Below are 25,296 nucleotides of genomic sequence, written 5' to 3'. Positions count from 1 at the left end.
TAATCTGAAAGGAAAATTAACATTTCTTGGTTTCAGCATGTTTACTATGCGGTACCGTATCTTTAATGTTAGTAATCAAAATTAAGTGATAAGTAGTACTGTTGTAAAGTTAAATATTTGGGCTCCGTATTTGACTTGCTTTAAACTGTCAGATTTTCTCTAAGTCAGCACACCAAATACTTTAACTCTGAAAATGAGGTTCCGGTATATTTCCTATAATCATCTAAATTTGAAGATATGAGCTAATAAGTCTTAACAATGAATTATGAATTGTGCATTATCCTTATTGCATTGGCATTGACTGTTCTGTTGCTAAAATACAAAAATGCTTTCTTCTAGTACTGTTCCATTGGGATCTGACCAGATTCTTCTACGAGGAGCTCAGTTGAGAAATACTCAGTGGGTTCATGGGATAGTTGTCTATACAGGACATGACACAAAACTTATGCAGGTTTGTCGTTTGGACTTTTTTTTTTTTTAAATTTTCTTACAATTATCTTGTTACCTTCTAATATGTCTTTGTAATAGGACACACACACAAAAAAAGAAGTTTAAGAAAACATGACTAGATTAAGTATAATAGTTCAAATGTCAGTAATAATGCGTATTTTATTGGTTTGGCTTGAAGGAAATAATTGCTTTTAGAGCTGATAGACAGTTATCGATTCCTTAGAAACAGTAGTTTTTCCCTAGTGAGAATGTTTCTTGATTCTGTTTTTGACTTGCCTGTTGTAAGTCAGTTGGGTCGTTATAGTTTGCCTGTTCATCTTTTTTCATTTCTGACTGCTCCTAAAACTGTCCTCTTGTGGAGCTTTCTTTCAAATAAAAAAGTAAGCATTGTTGTCAGAAAATGAAGTGAAACTTGCTTTACAAAATAAGGAGGGAGGAGAACCATTCTTAAGCTATGAATTTATTTTCCTGGTGGTGTTTGAAATATCAAAATTGAATTGTGTGTGTTCAACAAAAAGAATGCTTTCCGTTCAGATGTGCCTGTCTCATTTATTGCTTTTCTGATCTGTAAAGGAGTTATTTTAAAATAAATTTGATTGTATTAATTAACAGTAACTTTCTATAGCTCTGATAGGATGTATGCACATATATTTAAATCATGTTTTAAATGTTTATGGTTAGCTGTTGGTGTTTAAGGTTTTTTTTGGTTTTGCTTTCTTTTTCTTTGAGTGAAACATTTATGCCATTTATCATGATGATACCTGGGAGAATATTTAGAACAGAATTCAATAGCCTGTAATTTGGAAATTAGAACTCTGGACATCTTTTAATAACCGCTGTGTGTTTTGTCTTTTGCAGAATTCAACAAGTCCACCTCTTAAAATGTCTAATGTGGAACGTATTACCAACATTCAGATTTTGATTCTTTTCTGCATCCTTATTGCCATGTCTTTGATCTGCTCTATTGGTTCAGCTATATGGAATCGGAGGCATACTGAAAGAGATTGGTATCTTGATCTAAATTGTAAGCTGTAAAGTAATGTATTACTATTTTACTGTTCACTTGTCCTGAAGCCTTTCATTTTTGGAAAGGGGGATGGTTGCCATCTTTCAATCAGTCCTTTATTGGTTGTTTATTGAAGTTGTTAGTCTAGGTTTATCACAGCTAGTGTAAGTTTTGCCTTTCTGTGCAATGTGAATTGTTGCTAAATTCAGAAAGGGAAGTTTTGTTGTTGAAGCTTCTGCATCTCTGCAACTGAGGGAAGGAACACAGCAGACTTTGCCTTGCCAAGTGCTCTGCCAGTGTTATCCTTTTTTCTTTTCACATAGAAGGGATGTAGTTTACAGAGTGCAGAGGGAATAATTCGTACAGAAGAATATTTGTTAACATGTTGTTCAGCAGATGCCACCTGAATGCTGAAAAATGTATCCTTCTAGCAGTAACTTTCATTTGCTGAATAGGCTATTCAGAAAATTGACATCACTACATTATTGGAATGAAAATGAAAAAAATACCAACACTTGCTGCATTCTGCTGACATAGTCAAATTCATTGAAAATGAAGCAATTGTCAGTTATTGCTGATGAGTTACATGTAAAGGTGCGGTTTCTTCCCCAAAGTTTTAAACTGTACCAGAAAATGATGCTGCAGTTTTATAGTTACACTGTTCAAGAATCTAAGTAAACGCTGACTGCCAGTGTCAGATCCAAGCAGGCTGCTCCTGAAATTAACAGGCAGAAAGATCTCCTCTTACCTAATATGTGGACAGCTCTACTCTCAGTTGACAAAGGCAATGGAATGTTATGCAGGTCTTCCAGCAGGATACAATGAATTGACAGAATTCAATTCTCAATGAGGGAACTAGATCTAAAGGAAATCTTCATAAATATACTTTATGATCTGTTAGTGATGATTTCAGAATTTCTTACAGAGGGTCTAGAGACTTCTTTACTTAGGTAGTCAGGCTAGAACTAAATTTTCTTCTTGTGACACCGAGTCTTGAATACAAAGCTGCCTAGTCTAGTAGTCAAATAAATAATTACGGAAGTCTGTGGAAGCAGTTCTGAAGCTTTTCTTTTTTTATTCCTGAAAATAAGAAAACTTGAAATAGTGGCCATTGAGATTTGATGGGATTTTCAAGTGATTGTCCTTATCAGTCCACTTCCTTATACCTTACATGATTAAATGGACTTCTGATGTTTCTTTAAGTTATGCCCTTTAGAATTGTTCTTGATCAAGGTACTGCTAATACGTAAGAAGCAATTTATTCCTCTTTACCTTTATTGAATTCTGTTGTTTATTTAATTACATTCTCATTAGAGTTCCGTCTTTTCTGTTCTGAGGAATACTATTTGGAATTTTGTTGGCACAATTTTTATTTTTAACCAGCAAACTTAATTTAATCTAGATTGCCATTAGTTAGAATGAGTGTCACCTGCATGATCTTCCAAATTTGTATTTTGTTTCATGCTAGAATTGGTACTAATGAAAGTATCCAAAAAACTTGGATTTTACTGTAACAAGCAGGTCCACATGCCATAGGCCCACAGCCCTGTATCTGTCAGAAGGATGTTTGTAGAGGGCACCAGTTGATGACCCTGAGCACGCTGATGGATTATTATTTTTTTTTTTTTTTGGCCACAACAGAAAAAAATAAAACAGCATGTGTTTTTGAAGTAATTCTGAATCGCATGCAGTAGAAATGCAAGGGGGCAGTGTGTACAATAAAAAGACTGGAACAGGATCACCGGGGTTTTCAACTGGGAGAGCTGCTGATTTTCTGGAGGGCAGCCTTCTGCAACAGGCCACAATTTTGAAAAATCTTAGCCACCGTGAAACTCAATGTCTGATCCTTACTCTATTTCTCTTTTCTTCTCTCTTAATATCAGGCTGTAGGCACTGCTAAAACCAGATAATTTCCAAGCGATGGTCATAATCCTATATAGGCTAACACAAGAGTACTTCTTAACATGGGCTAACACGTTGATCTTGTTATTCATTGTTGTGGAATGTAGTCTCAGTACTCTTAAATTGCTGATGGTTCATGTTGTTTAAGGAACCTTTCCTGCTGCATACAGTTTTTAAGGCAGTAATTTATAAATTCTTAGGTGTCTTTTTAGATAGAATTATAAAATCAGCAATGTTCTGAATACACTACATACGCTTGCTTTGGAATATGGTCTTAAATGTTTTCTGTTTTGCTTTGTTTTTTTTGGCAGATGGTGGAGCAAGCAACTTTGGTTTGAACTTCTTGACTTTTATCATTCTCTTCAATAATCTAATTCCGATCAGTTTGTTGGTTACACTTGAAGTTGTTAAATTTATCCAAGCATATTTCATAAATTGGGTAAATATTTCTATAATAAATATTAATGTCTAAAACTGAGTGGCTTGCAATTAAGTTAAATGCTTGTTTATATAAAGGTTTATTTTCTTATGGTTAATACTTCAGAGTGCTGTTTATTATTACTGAGACCCAAGAAGGTAATTATATGTGGCTTTATTTACCATTTTATACTCATACAAGCTATTTGTAGCACCTTTTACAGTGCTTTGTTCTTTCTCATTAATTCTGAGGCATCAGATCTTCAGCCAGAATGATCAGAAGAAAGTATCTTGCATTCTAGTGGAGTTTTGTATTGTTTCATTTTTTGTTTTTTTTTCTGAGCTTAGCCCATATTTCTTTGTTTTTTCCCTATATATGTAGCCTTTTTGCTTTTTCTGCCACTGCACTTTAAAGGTTTTGGAACAAAACCGTTGTCTATTAGTATTATCTTTTGCAGAGTGTATAAAGAACATTTGAATAGTTTCTTTTTCTGCCATTGGAAAAAGGGTTATCAGTTGGGTTGCTGGTGGGACAAATATTGGTTTGGGGTTTTTTTGTGTTTTTCTTTTTTCTTAAAGCCACATAAGGGATTTTTTTTTATCATGCCTTCAGTTTTTCAGTTTTATCTAAATGTGAGTTACTCATGCCATTGTCAACTCTTTAATCTGATTACTTGGTCAAGCGCATGAAGTAGATTTGTGTGAGGTCAGGTAGATAGAGATAAAATACTCATTAGCAAAATCATACTTCATTGTAAAAGTTAAATATTATTGTGATTAGTCAGCTATTTTTTATTTCTTTTGTGCTATGGCAAAATTATCATGCAAATAATAAAAGAATGGGAGGAATTTGTTCCTTTGTGTTCCCTATTCAGTAAAGGCTAACGTACATTGAATGTGCAGATTGGCAACTAGTATCTATGGAGTGAATCCTAAAGGAGACATTTGTAACTTCTGTTCCCTTTATTTCACGTAATGAGGGATTTGTTGTCCTTAAATACATTTATGTTAATGGGGAGCTCTGAATGTTTTCTGTCTTAAGGATAATCCTTCTGTGTGTACATGAGGTATCAGTATAGAGAATTTGGCTATTTGCAATTTGTAGCACTATACTGCCATACTTTAGCAGTGTTTTCTTATTTTTATTGTATTTTAAATGGAACTGTTTTTGTTTGGATTTGTTCTTGGGGGGCGGGGGAAGGACTAAAGATGTGAGAGAAGAAAGAAAACAACTAACAATGTATCCTGAAGTTATTGTCTACTCTTAAATTAATCTCTGTCTTCAGCTTAAAGAATATTTATGGTAGTATTTAGAAGTGAGAACAATGTGGATAGTTAAGACTTGCTTCACGCTAAATGTTACAATGTTTCTGTCTGTTGACAAATCTGTTTTAGGTGCATGGGTTCGACAGTTTTGCTAGTACTCAGATTACTTCCAGTATTCTGTGAAATCTTAGTCCTTACAGATTCTGATGTTAAAAAGGAAAATCTAATTTCTTTTGGAGATATTTAGAAGTGATCTGATTGTGTCTGTGGCTCCCATGTTGAAATAAATAGAAGTAGATCCCTTGTCTTTGTGTTCAATCTGTTCTTCTGTGTTTTTCTTTGCTGATTAGGTGCCAGATTTTTTTTTCATAACAAGTTCTGGAAAGATAATTTTGAAACATATGCTTTCATTTTTCTTATAGGACATAGACATGCATTATGAACCTACTGACACTGCTGCAATGGCTCGGACTTCCAATCTCAATGAAGAACTTGGGCAGGTAGAGAAGATTACTGGCTCTAAGTCAGTGTTTTAATATTTAAATTCTTAAAAAAAATAAGTGAGAGCTTATTTTTAAAAACATATGTGCCTTAGTCTTTTTATTTTACATGTTTTTCTTTATTTTACATTTTCTTAATTTTGACAGATAAATTCTGCATTTTGCTTTGGAGTTCCCTCTTAATATTTTAAAAGCAGTCACTTTTCACAGGAGCTCAGTTGTGTGTTCTTTGTTTTCTGAAATTCTGACTTTGTAGAACTGTATCTGGGTCCTGTAGCATTCTTCCAGTACATAAAGGGTGGGGAGGATTCTTTGTCAGGGAGTATAGTGATAGACATGGGGTAATGACTTTAAACTAAAAGAGGATAGATTTAGATTAGATACGCAGAAGACATTCTTCACTCAGAGTGGTGTTGCACTTTAATAGGCTGACCAAAGAAGCTGTGGATGCCCCGTCCCTGGAGGCTTTCAAGCCAGGTTGGATAGGGCCGTGGGCAATCTGATCTGGTGGGTGACAGCCCTGCCTACAGCAGGAGCTTGGAAGGACCTTAAAGTCTGTTCCAACTTAGATTGTTCTGTGATGCTTTGAAGATTGTGGAAGTGGTAAAAATGTATTTACTTTATTGTGTTTATAGCCAAAATTGTGCTAGATATGTAAGTAACTGCCAAAATTAATACATAATGATTTCATCGTTCATTTAGGTCAAATACATATTTTCTGACAAAACGGGTACTCTGACATGTAACGTCATGCAATTTAAAAAATGTACTGTGGCAGGAGTTGCTTATGGGTAGGTATTTCATTATATATTTATTTGTTTACTTGTATGCCTTTCCTCTGCCTATGCATATTTGAACACAGTTAAATTAACAGCATAATAAACTTAGTAGTAGAAGCAGTAGGGATCAGTTTGTTTGTGACTATGATATGCTATTAATAGGAAGCATGAATGCTTCTTTCTGCAAGCAAAAGTATAGCTATCCTTACTGCTGTAACACAACTTCAGTATACTTGTTTTTTTTCCTGTTACTGTGTCTGTTCAGTGTTTGTTTCTTTTATTTTTTTAAAAAACAAAGTCTGTCTTCAAATTTGCGAAAGTGCATGGACTTCCTTATTGGTTCATGCTTCATATTTTGCATGCTTTTTCACTAGATAATAGAGGATGAACAAGAACTTGAACTGCCATGCTTTACCACATAATCTAGATAGCTTTTATGAGGATTGTTTAAATTACATAACTCATGGTATTGGTGTTGCTATTACGAGACGTCTCCAGATAAATGCAAACAAAGAATTTTGTTACTTATTTGTCAGTAGTTGCAGACATATTCTTCAGCTGAGTTTGCAAAGGCTTCAAACCTCCAAGGTGGTTCACTTAAAATAAATTCTTTAGAGCAGTGAATAGAGCAGAAGCATTTATATTTTAAGTGTCAGCATGGCTGCCCAGTATGAGAGATGCTGGACCTAATCTGATCAGTAAGCTGGTAATTAGATACCTCTGAAAGTGGGCAGAGACCAAGCAAGTCTGTGAGATTAAGTTTATGGCTTAAGCCAGCAGTGTGGCCTTATCATTTGGATAGTTTTGAGGATTCTAATGTCAACTTTCTGTTTTGAGAAACTTTGATCCTTAACCATACTGTGTTGATTTTTTTTATTTAAGACCTGTAATAAAGTGCCATTCTAACCCTGATATTTCATACATCTACTTGTGCAGACACACACACAACTCTACATCAGCTAAGTCAGCTAATTGTCATCACCGGGTTGAATCCTGATGTGCAATGGCTAGCTATGCTTTTGAATATTTGAACTCAGATAAGTTTTGTTATCATAACAAAAATTAAAACTTACCTTTTGTTTACAATCAAAACATTGTTCAAGTGTATATTGAAATATAAAGTAAGAATTGTAATTTGTTCAACTGGTAGAAGTTAGTAAGCAGGCATGCTCCCAGCTGAATGAAAATGATAGCTTTTGCTTTATAAAGCCTCAAGAGAAATATCGTATTTTTTGCAGTGTTATTTTCTAGGCACTAGCAAAATACTCAGTTGAGATAGCTTTACTTTTTTTTAGTCATTTAATTTCATTAACTGCCTTCTCTTTTATACATAATCCAATTTTTTTTTAGCCTTTGTGATTCTTTTTCCTATCCCTATTTCTCTTCCTCTCTTCCTCTCTTGCTTCATGTGCAGCGATTGCCCTGAACTTGAGGACTATAGTGTTCCTTCAGATGATTGGTAAGCTCTCAGAATCAAGCAGTATGTGGTATTTGTTTAAAACTGAAGCTTAAAAACAGTGAGATTTTTTCAGAAAGATGGTTTATTGCAGAATATTTTACTCAAAAGTCATAATATCTTCGAGTTGATGCAGCCCAACCAAGTCTTACAAAAATTTATGAATCAGAATTCTCTGGCATTCAGATCTATACTCTGGGATAGAATTGATGATAGGGTCACTGAGGCATCCTACTGGTAATCGTGTACAAATCCAAATTGTATATTGAAGAAAACTTTTTTTTTTTTTATAAAGGTACATGGTACTGTGGTAACTTTGGTCACACTTTTCTCCTGTTATCCTGTAACAGTTTAGTAATAATCCCTAAGGTGTTTGAAAAATAATGTTTGAGAGTAAAAAATACATAAGTTAGTGTTAGTATTTTGCTTCCTGCAAATGGTTTTAGAGAATTACCATTACTTAATTCTTTATTGAAACTGAGATAACGGATTCCTTTGAGGAGACAATCTCTTAACAGGGGCCCTCTGGAAAGACTGAGTCATGACTTCCTTGCTGTTGCCTACTGCATGATGCCTTACATTTCCTTCATTGTTCTTTCTTAAACTAAATATTTACAGTCTTTTCCAAAATAAACTGTGGTAAATTGGGGACAAAAGTCACTTACAATCTTTAAACTATTCTTATTGTATTTCTTGAAAGTCATGGCAAGATATGTAGCACAAAACTTTGTAAAAAAAAAAAAAAAAAAGCAGTACTTTATAAGCTATCAATGACATGTAAACATTCACAAATTAAAATACTCAGGAAAATTATTTTTTGTGTGGAGGTTCATTGTAATTAAAAACATCTGCTTGACTAATATTTCTAGACTTAAATAATGTACCAAATTCCAAAGCTTTTGAATATTTTTTAAAATTATAGATATTTTCTGTCTACCTGGAAAACAGTTATATTTACAAGTATTTTTCAGACTTAGTACTGAGAATCTGAAAAATATCCTAAAGTCTTTGTCTAAAAATTTTAAGCAATCAAAGACTGAAATTTATAAATAAATTGAATGAGTATGAAACTGCTAACATTTTGCCCAACTGCTCTGCATTTAAAGTAAATAAATATAAATCTTGGTGATTGAGGATGCTTTGAATTTCTCACTTCATAACAGGCTTTGGAAAAAATCTGTCCTTGAGTAGTTGTGCAGAATGCTGTCGTTTTGCATTCCTTCATGGTAATTCAAGACTATAACAGCTCACTTTTTTGGTTTTCATAAAAGATCTTTAGACTGCCTTTGAGACAAACATGACTTATTCTTCAACGGAAATCACTACAGGGCAAAATCCAAAATAAATGAAAATAATATTTTCCTCTGAGAGGGTTCATTTTTCAGAACTGTTCTATGTCACTGAGATTCAAACTCAACTGGATTGCAATCAGTTGATAAGAAGTCTTTCTAGAAGTAGCTACTTCAGCCAGAAGACCTCTGCAGTGTGAACGTTAGTGTAAGACTGTTTCTCAAGGACTATCTCCATCTAGTGTCTCTTCAATCCTTTGCTACTTCATCCTTACTTCTGTGTCCTTTATATATCAGTTTAGGTTATTTTAGTCATGAGTAATGGGAAACAAACAGAATGTTTTTCCCATAATGTGTGAACTGAGTTTGCTTACTCCTTCAGGTATGACTTTCTTTTCTGCAAACACATTGCAAACCTATGCCAAAGCTGTTAATTTCTTAAGAAATTTAAGTTCTTCCAGATATGTGTTGTTCTAAGTCCTTCCAATAATATCCTTCTGTGGAAATCAGATAACAAGAAGCCAGTCTTGCTTTGAAAACTTTATCCTGTGTTATCTGAAGTGAGCAGAAAAACATACCTGAATTCAAGTGTATTTGTATAAGGTTTATTAAAATTAGGTAAAGTTTGACCTCTAACAAATTCCTATTTCCTTCATTTTTGCACTGTGAGTGACTACAGCCATTCTTGTAACATCTTCAACCAAAATTTATGTTTGACCAGAGCACGGTAATGTGGATTATTTGCATATGAACTATTAAGTATATGCTAATGGTGATCTCTCTTTTACCAAATTATTTCTAGGCAGGGCTCGCAAAATGGAGATGAAAAAATGTTTAGTGACTCATCACTACTGGAGAATCTTCAAAATAATCATGTAAGTAATACAGAAACAATTACCATTGTTTTCTGAATTTTCAGTGTTGCTTTTAGCAAGTCAAAGTGTTTTCCTGTGAGGGAAAATATGTTCTCATACAGAATCAGCATGCCCTCATGAATATCTTTACATTATTCATTGCTGATGCACGTTGATTAGATCCACCTGGAAATAAATCTGTTTTCTGGTAGATATATAGTATTAAGTGTATATAATATGGGCAAGATCCTTTAAAATTTCAATCTAATGTATGTTAAATGCATTTGTAAGCAATTTGGAAAAGAATCTCTAACATAGACTTTTAAAGATGCCCTAAAGAATCCGGGGGTTTTCGATGTAAGAGGGACAAACCTGCTCGCATTTGGCCATGAAGAGCTTTGAATTTGTTTGAATTCTGTAAGTTACTCATTAGTGTTTCAGTGTGGAATTGTTTTCAGATATTATTTTATAAGGTAATTAATTTCATCTTCATGGTTGACATTTTAACACTGATCACAGATACTGTATATATGCTACAAAAAACCTTGATTGAGGTGACTACTTTGAGCTTATTTAAGGGAAATATAATAGTTTCCTTTGGAATAATTTCTTAATTATTAACTTAATCTGTACTAATATATTTTTTAGTTCTTATTAGTCAAAAACAGTCAGTTATTTCTGCTTAGATACATTATTTTTCCCTCCTTTGATTAAACTATCTGAAGTTCTTTCAGCTCTGCAGATTTTGAAGTGTTTGAGACGCTTATCTTAGTATCTTCCTTTAAGAACTAGCTGCCTGTTGTTTTGTACATGACTTTCAAGTTTGGTTGTGAAGTCTTTCCAAAGGTTCTTAAAAACTATGTTAATAAATAAGGTGTTAGACAAAAGCAATGAAGGAAGGAATAGTTTTAATAAAACAGCTCAAATCGAAAGAGACTTTCATGAATAATAAGAATTAGCTGTGAAATCATTTTGCATTTTTATCATTTGGACTTGCCTTCCCTATAAAATACTTGTTTGAATTTCTCTGTGTTTATGGTTTTTCATTTTTGATTCTATGATTGTAAATGATATAAACTCTATCTGCATAGCTTATATTGAAGTGCACAGATGAGAAGTTATTCTGCACGCTGAAGTTGATACACAGACAGATAATGTCCAGTGGGCTTATCTTTTGATGTTCAAAAGAGCAATCTTCCATTAACATTTTATTGGTTATTGTTTGTGCGTATCTATTATTGCACTTTAGTAACTTATCGATTAAATTGTTAAACATTTTCTGCCATTTTTTTAGCCAACTGCACCTATAATATGTGAGTTTTTGACAATGATGGCAGTGTGTCATACAGCTGTTCCAGAAAGAGAAGGTGATAAGATTATATATCAAGCAGCATCTCCAGGTGAGAGTCGAGTAGAGAGAACATAAACATGCATACTCAACATGCAAATTTTGTTTAAAATTAATTATTTTGAACTATCTTCTGAAATTAAAGAAGAAAGCATCTCTCAAAAAAAGAGTAGATATCAGCTAGACTGTTTTGTCTAAAAAATAGGAACTCGGACTTTTCTGATTTGCTTTAGAAAATATATACAGGTTATGTAAGGGCAAAGAGTGATTAACCATGTTCTGTTCCTAAGCTGTCATTAGATAGCTGCGAATGTCTGATGGAAGTACTCAAATGCAAATGAAAATCTAACTGGAACATAAATGTATGTCCTTGCTTGTGAACTTATCTGTACTTGGTAACCATGGAATTTAGAACAAAGAGTTTGTAATCAAAAATGAACAAAATATGTTTTCAATGGGATAAAAGTAATGATAAGATCCTTTGAGAGTGAGGAAAAAAAGTATAGCACAAAAGGTCTAGTTCAAGCCAACTCTCGTTCATAGGATGTTTTTGAATTCAGGAGAGAACAAAGCAAGGCAAAATCAAAAGCATCCATTAAATCATGGGGCAAACTAACAGTTTCTTCGTACATCTTGTAAAAAAAAAAAAAGTACTACTAATTGATTTGTTGCAGATGAAGGAGCATTGGTCAGAGCAGCAAGACATCTTCGTTTTGTATTCACTGGAAGGACACCTGACTCAGTAATTATAGAATCTGTAAGTGCTTTGGGAAAACATTACAGTGTGGTGTATTTACTGTTACCATATTAAGTAATTATTGAATAACTGCATCATGGTACATATACAGATGTTTCTTTGATTCTTCTGCTTTGGATTTTTTTGCATTAATTCTCACTTTTGTTTTTCAGTTGGGACATGAAGAAAGATATGAATTGCTAAATGTGCTAGAATTTACAAGGTAAGCACTTAATGTCTGTTTGTGAAAGTACATTGAATTTATCATGGATAAAAAATAATGTTTTTTTTATATTCTTATAGGCAAGCTGTACAGACTTGGCTTTTGTTTCTATAATATGTGATGAGGCAATGTAATGCATGTGATTAAGACCAAACTTATGTTTTTCTGACAAAATGTTTATGGAGACACATTCTGTGTTATCTTTTTTGCTAATATTTTTCACATTTGCTTTTGCTCATTTCCCAAAATTTTTACTCTCAAAAACGTCAAAAAATGATGAGAAGTGCAATAGTAAAGTAAAATACTTGAAGTTAAATATATTCTTGAAAGTGCTAGAGTAATCTGATGTTTTGAAATTTATATTTGGAAGCAAGGGGAAGCCTCAAGTGCTACAGATAATTTTGCTTTGAAATGTTTGCTTTGACTGATAGAATGTCTTTGCATATACATGTTTTTGACTTATTTAGATAATCCAGATTGGAGTCCATTCTTAACTGAGCTGGAACCCTAGAGCATCGATTTGTTTTCTTGGAAAGTGACTTTTCACTTACCTTGCTTTTGATTAAAAATGCCTGTCCAAGAAATTGGAATTGTAAAGATCCTCATAGTATGCAGGTTTTTTTCATTTGTTATGTAAACTAATCTAAATTGTATACATGATTGCAATTTATTTTTTAAGCATTCATGTAGTCCTGTTGCTTACTTTGTCACGGGATGGGGAAGAAATTTCTGTACTGAATCTCTTCTTTTTTTTATAATGGTTTCTTACAATTGTGCATGTGTAAAGTGACCATTATTTACCTTTCCCTGTCCTATTTTGGTTCACTTGAGCTTACCTTGAAGATTCAATAAGTAAATTCCAAAGCAGTAGAAGTGACAGGGTTGAAGATAGACAGTTGCCTGTGATTTATGATAAAAGAAATAATGTGAAACATAGGGAAAAAGTCTGTGGAATAGAATAAAACAATAATGCTTCAAATACATTTTTTAGTGTTTTGAACGTATATTAATGAATGCTTGCAATTAACTTTAATTAATATTTTCATATGTATTGTGGAAGATATAATTGAAAATTTTCAGGCTTAGGCCATGATTTCATTTTCCTGTAGGCACTTTTTCTCATTTTGTATTATGAAAATGTAGCAAGCCTTTGGAGGATTTAGGTTTTCAGTGGATGCCAATAACCCAAGTTTACCAAGCACTCAGTTTCTGTAGCTGTTTTTGTTCTTGTTCTGTGTTTAGCTTTACTTGGAACTGACTTACTGGAAGCACTAGAGGTCACCCTTGTTCCACAACAGAAGAAATTTTTGCTCCAGAACCCAACACAAACTGTGTGGGTAGGAACATGTATCATCGGATAGAGTAGTTTGTAACAGTCAACACTCCTGAGTAAAGAGTTTCCAGGTGTTCTAAGGTGTTTTTGCCCCAGAAGAAATGCATACAGATTTCTTACTATCTTCCTACGCAAGCCAGATACGGCTGTTCAGCAAATAGAATGTAACAGTGTCGACATTTGATAAAGTACTTCTGAAGAGAAATTACAGAAGTAGAACTTGTAGAAATGCTTGATGGAGTTGTTTTATGGTATCCTCTTTTTACAGTGATTGTATATTTTCATGTGAAAATAGTAGTAGTATACAATATCCTGCATCAACCTCTCCAGAAATAATGCCTCCTATTTATTTCCATGGAAGCTACAGAAGATACTAGGACTAACACTATTTGATGGGGCAAATTCTCAGCTACAAAACACTATCTTTCAACACAGTCACTACCATTAGCTGTGTTTTTTTGCTAGTGATGAAAAAGAGCCGGTAGGCTGTGCTCGTAAAAATCTGTACCAGCAGAAGTGACCATCACCACTGCTGAAATGGACCACCCACCACCTTACTGTGCTCACATCCTCTGTTTGGTCTCCATAAATTTTCAGCAAGTGTCAATGAATGCCAATGAGTACCAGTATTTTGGTATTCAATTCCATGCCTTTGTTTCATACGCACTTCCATATCAGACATTATTTTGTCAGACCCTCTGCTGCCATGTGCTGAGTACATGCACTGTCTTTTCACCTAACTAGGTAGAGAGTAGGAAAACGAGTACAAATTTGAGCATGTGATTCCTCATTTCAGTAAGCATAAGCTGTCTCTATTACCAGTGCACAAATCGCTCATCAGTGCAACATGACATTACATCAGCAGTGTTCCTGATGGAGGTTTTGGTGATACCTGCTTGTTAGATTAGTAGTAAAGTCTATTAAAATTAATTCCATTGATAATTATATTTCAGTATCTGGAATACGCAGCATCTATGGATTTAATTTACTAATTTTCACTTGCATCCCTGGAGCACGTCTCCACATCCTAGCAGATGTTAGTTACAGGGTAAGTTACCATGGTTAGTTACCATGGTTAGTTACAGGGTAAGGCTTCTGATGTAGAGACTGTAACTTGTCCAGAATGCATCAAGAGGTTGACTAGTCCCGCACCTCAAACCAGTTTTATGAATAATGCACATTGCCTTGGCTGTTGTTCTGAGCAAACATAAGGCCTTCTAGAGCATTTGAGATTTTACCCCTTCTCCAAATAGGAGCCTGGATTTCTGTTTTGTTTTCCATCTGGAGAGAAATACTTCTAAATGTAGAAAAAGAACAAATGGCTGATAGAGTAGTTATCTAGCTTGGGTAGGTAGCAGTGCTTGTTTTCTGTGTTTGCATGGTTAAACTCTGATTTTTTTTTATCTTAAACTTGAGATAGACATTATGTATTAATAAGGGGCTCATCAAGAGTGTTTCTGTGTCCTTATGATTGCTTCTGGCAATCTGTAATCTCATGGCAATTCCATGGGACTTACCAGCTATTCTACCTCCTATGAGGAAAAAAAAAAAAAAAAAAAAAAAAAAGTTGGTATCACACTGACAGTTATGTGCAGTAGTGCAATTTTTGTGGTTTCTGTATTTCACCACGAAAAATAAATAATACTGTCACTGCAGTGAAAACGCACATAAAAAGTTAGAAGTCTTTGACAGTAAGTCCTGCCTTTCTTGCACTTTTAAGAGAAATGTATTTCAGCCAAGGTTCAATAGCTGTCTTCATAGCTCAACTTTCAGAAAGCTGCAGGAAAACCTTGGTTATTCTCTAATATATCTTTGAAAGATTGATCACCATGCAATCTAACTTCAGATTCTGGTATTAGAAGACAACTTTGTTAGTACCTGTAAGGGAGGATATGTGTGTATAAACTTGTGTGTTTGTGTGTATATATGTATATAAACACTTTTATAAATATATACATTTTAGAAAGACAAACCCTAAATAACAGGTTCCTCCACAGTCTTCACATTCAGACAGATATAATAAATTAAGATAGCTATAGGCTGAACAATCATGCCAGGAAGCAAAGTGAATCTCAGAAGTTGCCTTTATTATAGGCAACATAAGTGCAGTTTAGGTTATTTGAATTTCTCAATGATTATCTTAGCAGATGCCCAACTGGATAGAGTCTAAGGAGTTAGGAAATCTTGATTATCTAAGATTTTTTTAGGTTAAAAATGAAATAGATATTTACTGCTGCAACTATTTCTCTCATGCTTTCTTACGCAGTAATCGGAGGAGAAATGTAATTATATATTGCTGTTCAAATCTGTAGTTGAAGTAAAGTGCACACAAAAAATACTTTTTTGAAGATAATATTCAGTCAGTTGCTTCACCAGTAATTTTAAAAATTCTTTCCTCAACCTATCTTCACATATTCCACTTACAGGATGTTTTCCTTGGCAATCTGAACTATTGTATAATAACGCTATTTGATGATCTATAAATGAGATCCAGTTCCTAACAGGAACTGAACTTATAAATGGACCACTTCCATCTGTTTTGTGCATTTTACTGTGAAGTACATGCATGATAAATTATTTTCATACCCTAAATAGTTTCTGTGGATTTATTTTTAAAAATTGAAGTTTGATAGAAGTGTGGTATAAATACACATTTTGGCTGGACATGAACTTGAATCTAAAGTAGGGCTTGTTGGAGAACTTCAAAGAGAAAAGAGAAAACAAAGATGACTGTCTTGACCATGCTTTCTTCTCATTCCTACTATGATCTCAATCACTAAAACTGAAAGAAAAAGTACTTCTAAGCCATTAACAATTAAGAGCTAGAGGGTAGGTAATATTAAGCAAGGCACCTTGTAAGTCTTGTTATGCAGTGTTCTTAGCATGCTGAATTAAACTGAAGTATTTGTCAATAGTAACACAGTGCAGAGGCCTAGAGACTCTTTCTGTTTAGCTGGTAAAGAAGGACTTTATGATCCTGGCCACAAATGCTTTATGCCATAAGATGCTTTCTTTGTGATCAGTAAGAGAGCATTAAGATGACAGTAAAGATTATTAAATTCTTTTTACAGGAAAAGATCTACAAAGAAGAGCACAGGCAGACTGCATTAACTTCAGTGATTAGACAGTGAAATTTATATTTTCAAAATAATAATTTCATTTTCCTGAGAAGAACATTTGGAAAACGTGGGCCTTATTTGTTTTCCTCTGTATTTTGTAACTTAAATATTGATAACTGTAGGGAAGACATTGGTAAATATTTATGTTTATGAACCACCTACTTACTGGGCACTTAATTCTCTTTCAGTTCTAGGAAGAGAATGTCAGTGATAGTTCGCACGCCAACAGGAAAGTTAAGACTCTACTGCAAAGGAGCTGTGAGTTTTACAATATTTTCACTGTATCAAAGAACATATGCTAACAATGCAAATATGCCTGCAGAAAGTTAGAATAACTGTAATGAGAATATGCAAAGTGGTGAGAGATATGGGAAGGAGCACTGATAACTTTTTCAGTGTACATGTTTTCATTGTGTAGTTGTTTAATGTGGTGGACTAATGTATTCCTTGTTTTACTGTCTGTGAAGGTAAGGGAGACTCATCCATCTTATGCTTTGTAATTTAGCTAAATACTTTTGTACTGTCAATTAATTTCCTTCTGTATTCCAAGAAAATGGTTGAAGGTATTGCTAAATATATAATTTTCTTGCTGGAGTAGCTGAGCATGAGTCAGTAGGTGGAAATAGTAGTCTTCCAGGAAAGACTACGTGGTAGTTTTAACCTGTCATCAGCGTTAGGCTAATTCTACGTCTTCCTGAATACAGGCTCTGTGGAAAGGAAATTCCCATATGCACTATTATTAGGGTATGACAGAGTTGCTTGTTAGTTCTTTGTCCATTATCTAGATTGAAATTTGATCAGAGGATGATGCAAATCTATTTCCTGAATGGTTCAAAGAGATAAAGGTGATTGAATATAAATGTACATTCAATATCTTCTCATTTAGACAAGATGCTATCATTAATGTTCTGTGTATCAGGGTGGTTACAAAAGCCTTAAAATGGCATTTAAGAAAAACTGATTTTAACTTTGGGGCTTAAAATGCTGTCTTTGTCTTAATGTTAGAGATCAAAAGACTCCACAAGGAAGATGCTATACTTTTCAAAATGAAGGAAAAAACAGCAAAACATGTATTAGATGAATTACATCATAGCAGAATTTGCAAATTTAGAGATTCATTTTTTATACTGAAATAAATACAGTGCTGCATATTTTTCCTGCCATTTTTCTTGTGTTATTTTTATTGTGTACACAACGCAACACTTTTTTTTTTCCTATTGAATTGGCTTGCATTCATTTTATGTGTGTTGTAGGATACTGTAATTTATGACCGCCTTGCTGAAAGTTCAAAATACAAAGAAATCACCTTAAAACATTTAGAGCAGTTTGCTACAGAAGGTGAGTAATAGAGTGCGAACGCAGAGTTTCTTCACTGTTCAATTCAGTTTTCCCATCTTATGTTGCTGTATTGTATGTATATGTAATTTAGAAAATTGTTTTAGTTTTGCATCCATCAAATATAATAATCTTCCTAAAAATCTTTGGTAGTAAATTTGTGGTTTTAGGTTCTTAAAACAGAATGCGTTTTTCCAAGGAACAAACACATGGCATGATTCTTTGCTTCTTTGTAGGATTCATCTTTCATGATTACTTTCTCCCCTCACACAACAAATGTTGTAGGGATGATGCACAGGAAAAGGCAAAGATGCTTGGTTATGACTAGCATAGTGCTTTTAGGGCAGCTTTACAATATTTCTGTTACCAGTCACAATAAGGAGTATTATAATCACTGGTTTTCCATATGCTACTTTTTAACAACTGCTGTTTCAAAGCAGTTATTCCATTAAGGCTTATTAAATAAGAGCAGTAAGTAAAATTTAAGACTGTGAAATTAAGATGATTGATACAAACAGCCAGTTATTAAATAAAAGTGGTTTCCACAGTGTACGCATGAGCAGTAAGGCAGACTGTAGAAAGCTCTGGGCTTTGATGTAAGTTCACCCAGCACTTCTCCTAGCTCTTCCTTTATTACAGATAACAAAAATGGGGATGTGTCAAGCATTATGGAGGAATGCTGTGAAGTATTGTTGTGTTTTAGTTTATTCTTTGAAGAGAGTGGCTGGAAGCAGAATTATAATAGTTATGAGAATATGAAGTGCAACTTTTTACCTCTTCATTTATTCTAATACTATCTTACTACATTGAAAGTAACTTCAATGTGTTTTTAAGAAATAAGCTTACAGTTGAAGGCAAAATTTATTAAAACGTTTTCTTTTCATAATGCTGGATGTCTGGTCAAATGCTATTGTATCAGGAAAGATACTTTTTCTGCTTGTTAGGTGTATGACTTCTCTAAATATTTTTTTTTCTCTTTTGGTTTATCATGTCATTAAGCATTTTGGTTAGTGTTTTAGTCGGCAACTTTGGTCTCTTGATTTTATTTGTGACAGCAGAAGCAAGCCACAGATCGTTCTCCATATTAAGATCACTGCAGGAAACATTTTGTTAGCCTTAAAAAACTGAACAGAAAAGAAGTCTTACAGATATTAGAAATTAGAGTAAATTTCTACAAGAAACTTGAAAGCAGAGCTGCAACTGTATAGATAGTACAAGAAGCCTCAGGTGCATCCTTTCACTATAAGAATCCATCTCTGAGCTGACTGGCCTGTTTGGGGAAGTATTTTCATGACCTAATCAGGACCAGTTAAAGAAAAGATAATTAGATATGAAGTTGGTTTGGGATGTGAGTCTATACATTGGGTTGCAGAAAAGATAAACGTAGAATCCATATCTGTTACTTTGTGTGAACTAATAGGAGAATTTAAATCCAGTTCTTAACAATATTCTCATTAGATCAGTGGCACAAATGATACTGTGTTTCTTTAGCACTCAGGTTGGACTGATGGAAATAAAAATAAAAAGAAAAGGATTTTGCCCGTCTTGAAAACCAGGGAAGATATGTATTGATGTTAAGAAGTTTGTTCAAGTGCTTTTCACCAGATGAAAAGATGTACTGTTCAGAAGTGAATTGCTAACCTTTCAAAAACACTAAATTCTCAATCTGGAGAAAAAGAAGTAGTAAAAGTACTTCTCTCTGGAATCGATTAATGACATTGGTATTTATTTTTGCACCAGATCTAAATTGCAGCCAATGATGTTGCAAAGTTTCTCATGTGTAGCCTTTCATGTGGCAGTACAGTATGTCCTTGGCATTTGCTGCATGTTCTTGGTGTGTTCAAAAATGAAGTGGTTAGCATGGCTGGCATTTATATCTAAGCATTTACTAAGCTTGAGTGTTAATGCCTGCTAGGATAAATAGAGAAAGTGTATGATTTTTCTGTGTTGTTGTTCCAGTCTGTTACAAAGCTGACTTAATGATACTCTTTGCTACTTTTTACTTGGAAGACTCTTTTAAAATAAAATTAAAATAAACCTTTCAAATTAAAAATAGAAAAATAATTACACTGATTAAAAAAAAATGCCTTAAAAGATAAGTTTGCTCGTATTTGGTAATTTTTTCTCTTTATTTCATCATCTGCATAAAATATTTTGAAGGAATTGTGGAAATACTATTAGTTAGTCATGAATTCTTTTCCTCCTCCTTCTTACCTCATATTCATTAATTTGAATCTTGCTAACATATCCTTTTTAAACAAAAATGTTAATAGTAATTCATTTGATTTATTAAATTTTTGGAGCTAGGTAGTAAGAAGCTGTGATCATAACAGTACTCAGTTGTCAGTGTATTAGGGATACAAATGGTTTACATTCTGACAAAATTACTTGTGTATCTTAAATGAAAGAAAACTGTTTTATGCTGTGTCAAGCCTCTTTCAGCATTTGAAGCTTGCTGTTGATGCTGATCTGTGCACAACAGAACAATGTTCAAATATGTTGTGTTTGTCCATCCCTGGTTAAGATGCTCCCCACCTCCTACAGAACAGTGTGTAAATGCTCAAGGGTGATGTGGTAGTCCTACCTATACCTCTTCTAAACTTCCATGCCAGCAAATTCTGGTTTCAGACAATTTCATTTGGCTAGAGCAATGCCCTTCTCCGTATATAAAGAGTTAATCTAGTTTCATGCCCTAGAACCGTAAAAATCTCAGGATACATGAAAGCAAACTGTTAGGATGTAGCTATCTATTTAAACTGAAATTAAATCTGTGTGGACAGAAAATATATGGTGTTGTTTTTTCCATAATTTTGCAGCCTCAAATTCTCACTGTAGTGCTCAGTCTAGGTTTCCACTGAAGGAAAAATTCTATTATTTATCTGTAACTACTGCAAAGATTAAATAAAATCCCAAAATGCTGCCTTTATTCAGAGGGTTTATTTTAAGAATTTGGAACATTGAGAAAATCTGTGAGGTGAGGAAATAAAATTTGATGAGCTTCATCTTTGGCTTCTATGTGGTGAATTTTAAATTTCGGCTCAGAACTTTCTGAGGACATTTTGGGGAGGTGTGAAAGAGGAGAAATTATAACACGATGATATATTTTAACCTTCATTATATATTTATTGCTTCTCATCATAGCAGCATTTAATTAAGGTTATTATACTTTTTGCTTTAGATATGTGGAACAAATTTCTTCAAGACATGCAGCAGTATGCTGAAAATCAGACAGAAGCAAATATAATGAAAAATGCTTGTAGTAGTTACTCATTGTATGTATATGAAGGAAACAAATAATCGTTTGCTATCTGCTTTCTCTTTAGGCTTAAGAACCTTGTGTTTTGCTGTGGCTGAGATTTCAGAAAGTGATTATCAAGAATGGTTAGATGTCTATCACCGTGCTTCTACAGCTATACAAAACAGAGCACTCAAACTTGAGGAGAGCTATGAACTAATTGAGAAAGTATGTGCAGTTTTCTGGGGATTTCTTTATATGATATAAAATCTGAGTGACTGACAAATAATGCTTTGATAGAAAAAGCTCTACCATTATATTGATGGATATAGCCATATATATCCATATACTATATGTATAGACATATATATAGTTGTACAACCCTTGCAACTGAGGTGACTGAAATGAAAGAAAGATTATTTTGTCAAAGTTTTGACAGAAAATAACTTCTTTCCTGGAAAGTACTGATTTTTTAGTTGAGCTACTGTAAAGGTTTTATTGTTTTTCAGGGTTGCTGTTTTGTGGAATAAAGTAGGTGATAAATAAAGAGCTGCTAAGTTGTATACTGATCACAGAAACGAATAAGGTTAAGGGGTCATCCAGACATAACCTCCTGCTCAAAGTGGGGCTAATTCAGGAAAGATCAGGTTGCCCAGAACTATAATAAAATTTTAAGGGAATTCTCTCAGCTGCACTAAGCAATTTTATAGAGCTAAACTATTCTTCTTCCAAATTTTCTGAATTTAAATTTCTTTTATTGGAGAATGTGTTTCTTGTTCTTACACTGTGCATGTCATAGAGGAAGATGGTTTTTCTGTAAGCCCTCTTCAGTTAGCAGAAAATAGAATCATCCATTTAGCCTGCTATGTATCCCTCCACTGGATTTCTTCCTTTTTTTTTTTTTTTTTTCAATATCTTTTCTATTGAAGACCCAGAAGGGGAGGTGATACTCAGGTACAGTCTCACCATAGCAGAGCTTTCCTTCTGTTCCTGGCAATACTGCTTCTGGAGCAGCCCTGAGCAGTTTCAATTCACTGCCTCAGCAGGAAAGTGGGTAACCAGAATGCATTCATGAGATATTGCTTGAGGTTTTGACATTTGATTGCATTTTTTCTCCTGATTTTTGGTGAAGGATTCTTGTTTTGGTTTGATTTTTTTGTTGTTGTTGTTTGTTTGTTTGTTTGTTTGGCTATCTTTCTGTATGTTTGGGGGGGTGGGGGTGTTTTTTGAGTTTGTTTTTTTGTGGGTTTTTTTTTGTGATGGTGGGGTTTTGTTGTTGTTGTTTTTAAAAAGTATCAGATCCCATTGATGAAACTGCTTAAAATTTAAAACCTTGGAAAAAAATTGAGTGTTTAATCAATCAAAAAGAAAGGTGTGAACATGCAGTTTCAGTCAGTTGTAGGACTTGAGTTTATATATGTGAGCAATTTAAACAGATGTGTGGAAGAGTCTTAAAAATATACCAAATTCAATATACCAGGTTCATGAATTTTAAAAACATCAATTTCATCATAAATACGCAATATTAAACAAAAAGAAACTAAAAGATTAAAACTGAATTTAAATTGGAAAATCTTCATGATCTCGGTATTTTATGTTCACAGAATCTTCAACTGCTTGGAGCAACAGCAATTGAAGATAAACTACAAGACAAAGTGCCTGAGACCATAGAAACACTCATGAAAGCTGACATAAAAATTTGGATACTTACTGGGGACAAACAAGAAACTGCCATTAACATCGGTATTACAATTGCACTTACTTGATGGCTTTGTTGATAGAGTAAAATTGTTTTCAGAATGGGAAGGTATTTTGTAGAATAATACTACTATGTGGCATTCAAGAATTTAAATAATAATTTATTTTTCAGTCTCTGGTAGGAGGAGGGTGGGTAAGTTGTTTTTTTCCTCCATTGCAAAACTAACAGCAAAAAGATCTGCTATTATCCTGGAGAGGAGGAAAGAATGAGAAAGTGTAATGTTAACAAAATTTAAGTATTTCCTTTCTTTATTATTCATTCTTTCAAGAAATGCTGATAGGAACCATGATCTTAAATAAAGTAAAGCACACAGTTTGTGAAGTACTATAATCTTTACCATCAGTCAGAAATTTCCTTTGATTGTCCCCTTGTATTTTATGGGCAGGAGGAAGGAAATAATGTGTTAACTAAACTAAGCAGTAATAAACCTATATTTTTAAATAGTAATACATGAAAACTGTATTGAAGACTTAGTACTCCTTACAGTACTAAGTCTAAATGTGTCCTAAAAATAATTTTGATAAATGTACTCTGTTACAATTACTGTATTTAATGTTAAAAATCTCTATATTTGCCCACGAGATGCAACACTGGTCTGAGGTTATTTTCATCATTTCTTCAAAACTTGAGGTTTGAGGAAATAAGTGTCATACCAGTATTTTCATTTTAATTATGTGTAATATTATGTATTTATTTGTCCTGGCATAATTAGCTCATTGCACAAATTCTCCTTAAAGCATCGAACACCAGAAAAGAATGGTTACATTTACATATGCAAATGTTACATGAAATGCAACATGCATTCAATAAATTTCCAGTGCTAAGGAAAATCTATTTGGTGTTTTCAACTACCCAAAAGGGATTTACAGAAAATGTGTGCCTTATTCAGAGTTGCTCAGAAGAAGAACAAAAAGCACCTCTCACAAGTTGCAATGATGAAAATTCTATCTATTCTTACTATCTCTAATTTCTATGGAATGCAAATTACTGTTTTTTTTTTTTTCCCCAGTGCTTTCAACTGGGGAGCTCTAATTTTAATTCTCTCACTTACAGAAAAAAGTACTATGTTGTGTTACACTGGATTTGGTGGAACTAACTGTTGGAAAAAAATGTTCTTACAGGTCACTCCTGTAAACTTCTGAGAAAGAACATGGGACTGATTGTTATAAATGAAGGTTCTCTTGATGTAAGTAATACATGCAAATTTGTAAGTTAATAAAACGTCAGTATTTTTTATGTAAAATATCCAGATAAAATATCCTGGTGCCGTCCTCTCAGGGAATCTTAAATGAGCTTTATAGCAGAAGAGTTTCTGCTGACCAAGAGGCTTCAGGAGAAAATTCTGAAACTAAGCTTACATTAGGACTTAGGGAAAGGAAGGGAAATATAAGTGAATGGGAAGTATGAGAATCAGCAAGAGGGGATTGCCTTAACTGAAGGATTCAGTGGTAGTGTGTAAAGTAGGCTATAACATGAGCTCACAGAATGGCTTGGATTGGAAGGGACCTCAAGGATCATGAAACCTTCCCATTTAGTACTAGACCAGGGCAACAAGAATACTTTTTTAAAAAACTACATACTTTTATAAATGTTTTGAATCATTTAGAATAGCACACTTTCAATGTTGAGGCATGAACATCACAGTGATTTCATTTTAAATATGAACTATTTTATCTGACATATTCTTCTTGATAAAATTGATAAAAGTAAAATCAGAATTGAAAACAGAGCAGGCAGCAGCTCTTGATTAATATTTGAAAATAGTCTACTGATACAGTAAGTAACTTCTTTCACAAGTAGATTGGGATATTAATGAAGAAAGGCAATTTTCTTCTGTTCTCAGTTTATGTATTTGTATAGCTTATGAAAGTTTGTGATTATTGTTTTTAGAGAGGGGAGAGAGAGACAAAAGTTTTTGGTTTAAGCCCTTTACTTTTAAGTTTTTCATTCCTCAACCACTTTATAACGAGAGCTTCTTTACTGCATTTAGATTATTTACACAGACTGATGGTTTGCAGAACTACTGCAATACTAAATAAATGAATTTGAAATGCACAAGTTTGACAGTTTTGTATACTTCTTCATATGTGATGAAATAATGCGATAGTTTTACTTAACTACTTAAGGGAGTCCAATAAAAATTAAACAAAAACAGAAAACAGCAAGTATTGCATATTAACCATTTTGACTAAAAAGTCAAATATATTTTAAGCAGTATTTTTTAAAAACATATGTTAATAAAGTTTAAGAAGAAATGGTATTCAAACTGAACTTGTACCAAATAACAGA

At 33.6% G+C, this 25,296-nt stretch overlaps 1 protein-coding gene across 5 annotated transcripts in view; it reads left to right on the top strand.

Annotated features, from left to right (window-relative positions):
• The window catches only part of ATP8A1 (ATPase phospholipid transporting 8A1), a 95,454-nt gene that overhangs the window by 29,395 nt on the left and 40,763 nt on the right, over positions 1–25,296 (top strand). For 4 of the 5 annotated variants that reach the window (XM_052682514.1, XM_052682512.1, XM_052682511.1 and 1 more), the window contains 15 exons: positions 340–451; positions 1,309–1,474; positions 3,670–3,797; positions 5,464–5,541; positions 6,244–6,332; positions 7,735–7,779; positions 9,868–9,940; positions 11,214–11,319; positions 11,942–12,024; positions 12,177–12,226; positions 16,867–16,936; positions 17,932–18,016; positions 21,337–21,476; positions 22,853–22,991; positions 24,129–24,193. In XM_052682514.1, the coding sequence (XP_052538474.1) occupies positions 340–451; positions 1,309–1,474; positions 3,670–3,797; positions 5,464–5,541; positions 6,244–6,332; positions 7,735–7,779; positions 9,868–9,940; positions 11,214–11,319; positions 11,942–12,024; positions 12,177–12,226; positions 16,867–16,936; positions 17,932–18,016; positions 21,337–21,476; positions 22,853–22,991; positions 24,129–24,193 (1,429 nt within the window). The remainder of the gene's footprint in view (positions 1–339; positions 452–1,308; positions 1,475–3,669; positions 3,798–5,463; positions 5,542–6,243; positions 6,333–7,734; positions 7,780–9,867; positions 9,941–11,213; positions 11,320–11,941; positions 12,025–12,176; positions 12,227–16,866; positions 16,937–17,931; positions 18,017–21,336; positions 21,477–22,852; positions 22,992–24,128; positions 24,194–25,296) is intronic. The other variant, XM_052682513.1, reaches the window with a different exon arrangement.

This window comes from Tympanuchus pallidicinctus, unplaced genomic scaffold (genome assembly GCF_026119805.1).
Source record: "Tympanuchus pallidicinctus isolate F22 unplaced genomic scaffold, pur_lepc_1.0 scaffold2, whole genome shotgun sequence".
In the NCBI taxonomy this organism is placed as follows: Eukaryota; Metazoa; Chordata; class Aves; order Galliformes; family Phasianidae; genus Tympanuchus; species Tympanuchus pallidicinctus.
Note: the sequence above shows the minus strand (reverse complement) of the source record. Positions and strands in the feature narration are given on the sequence as shown.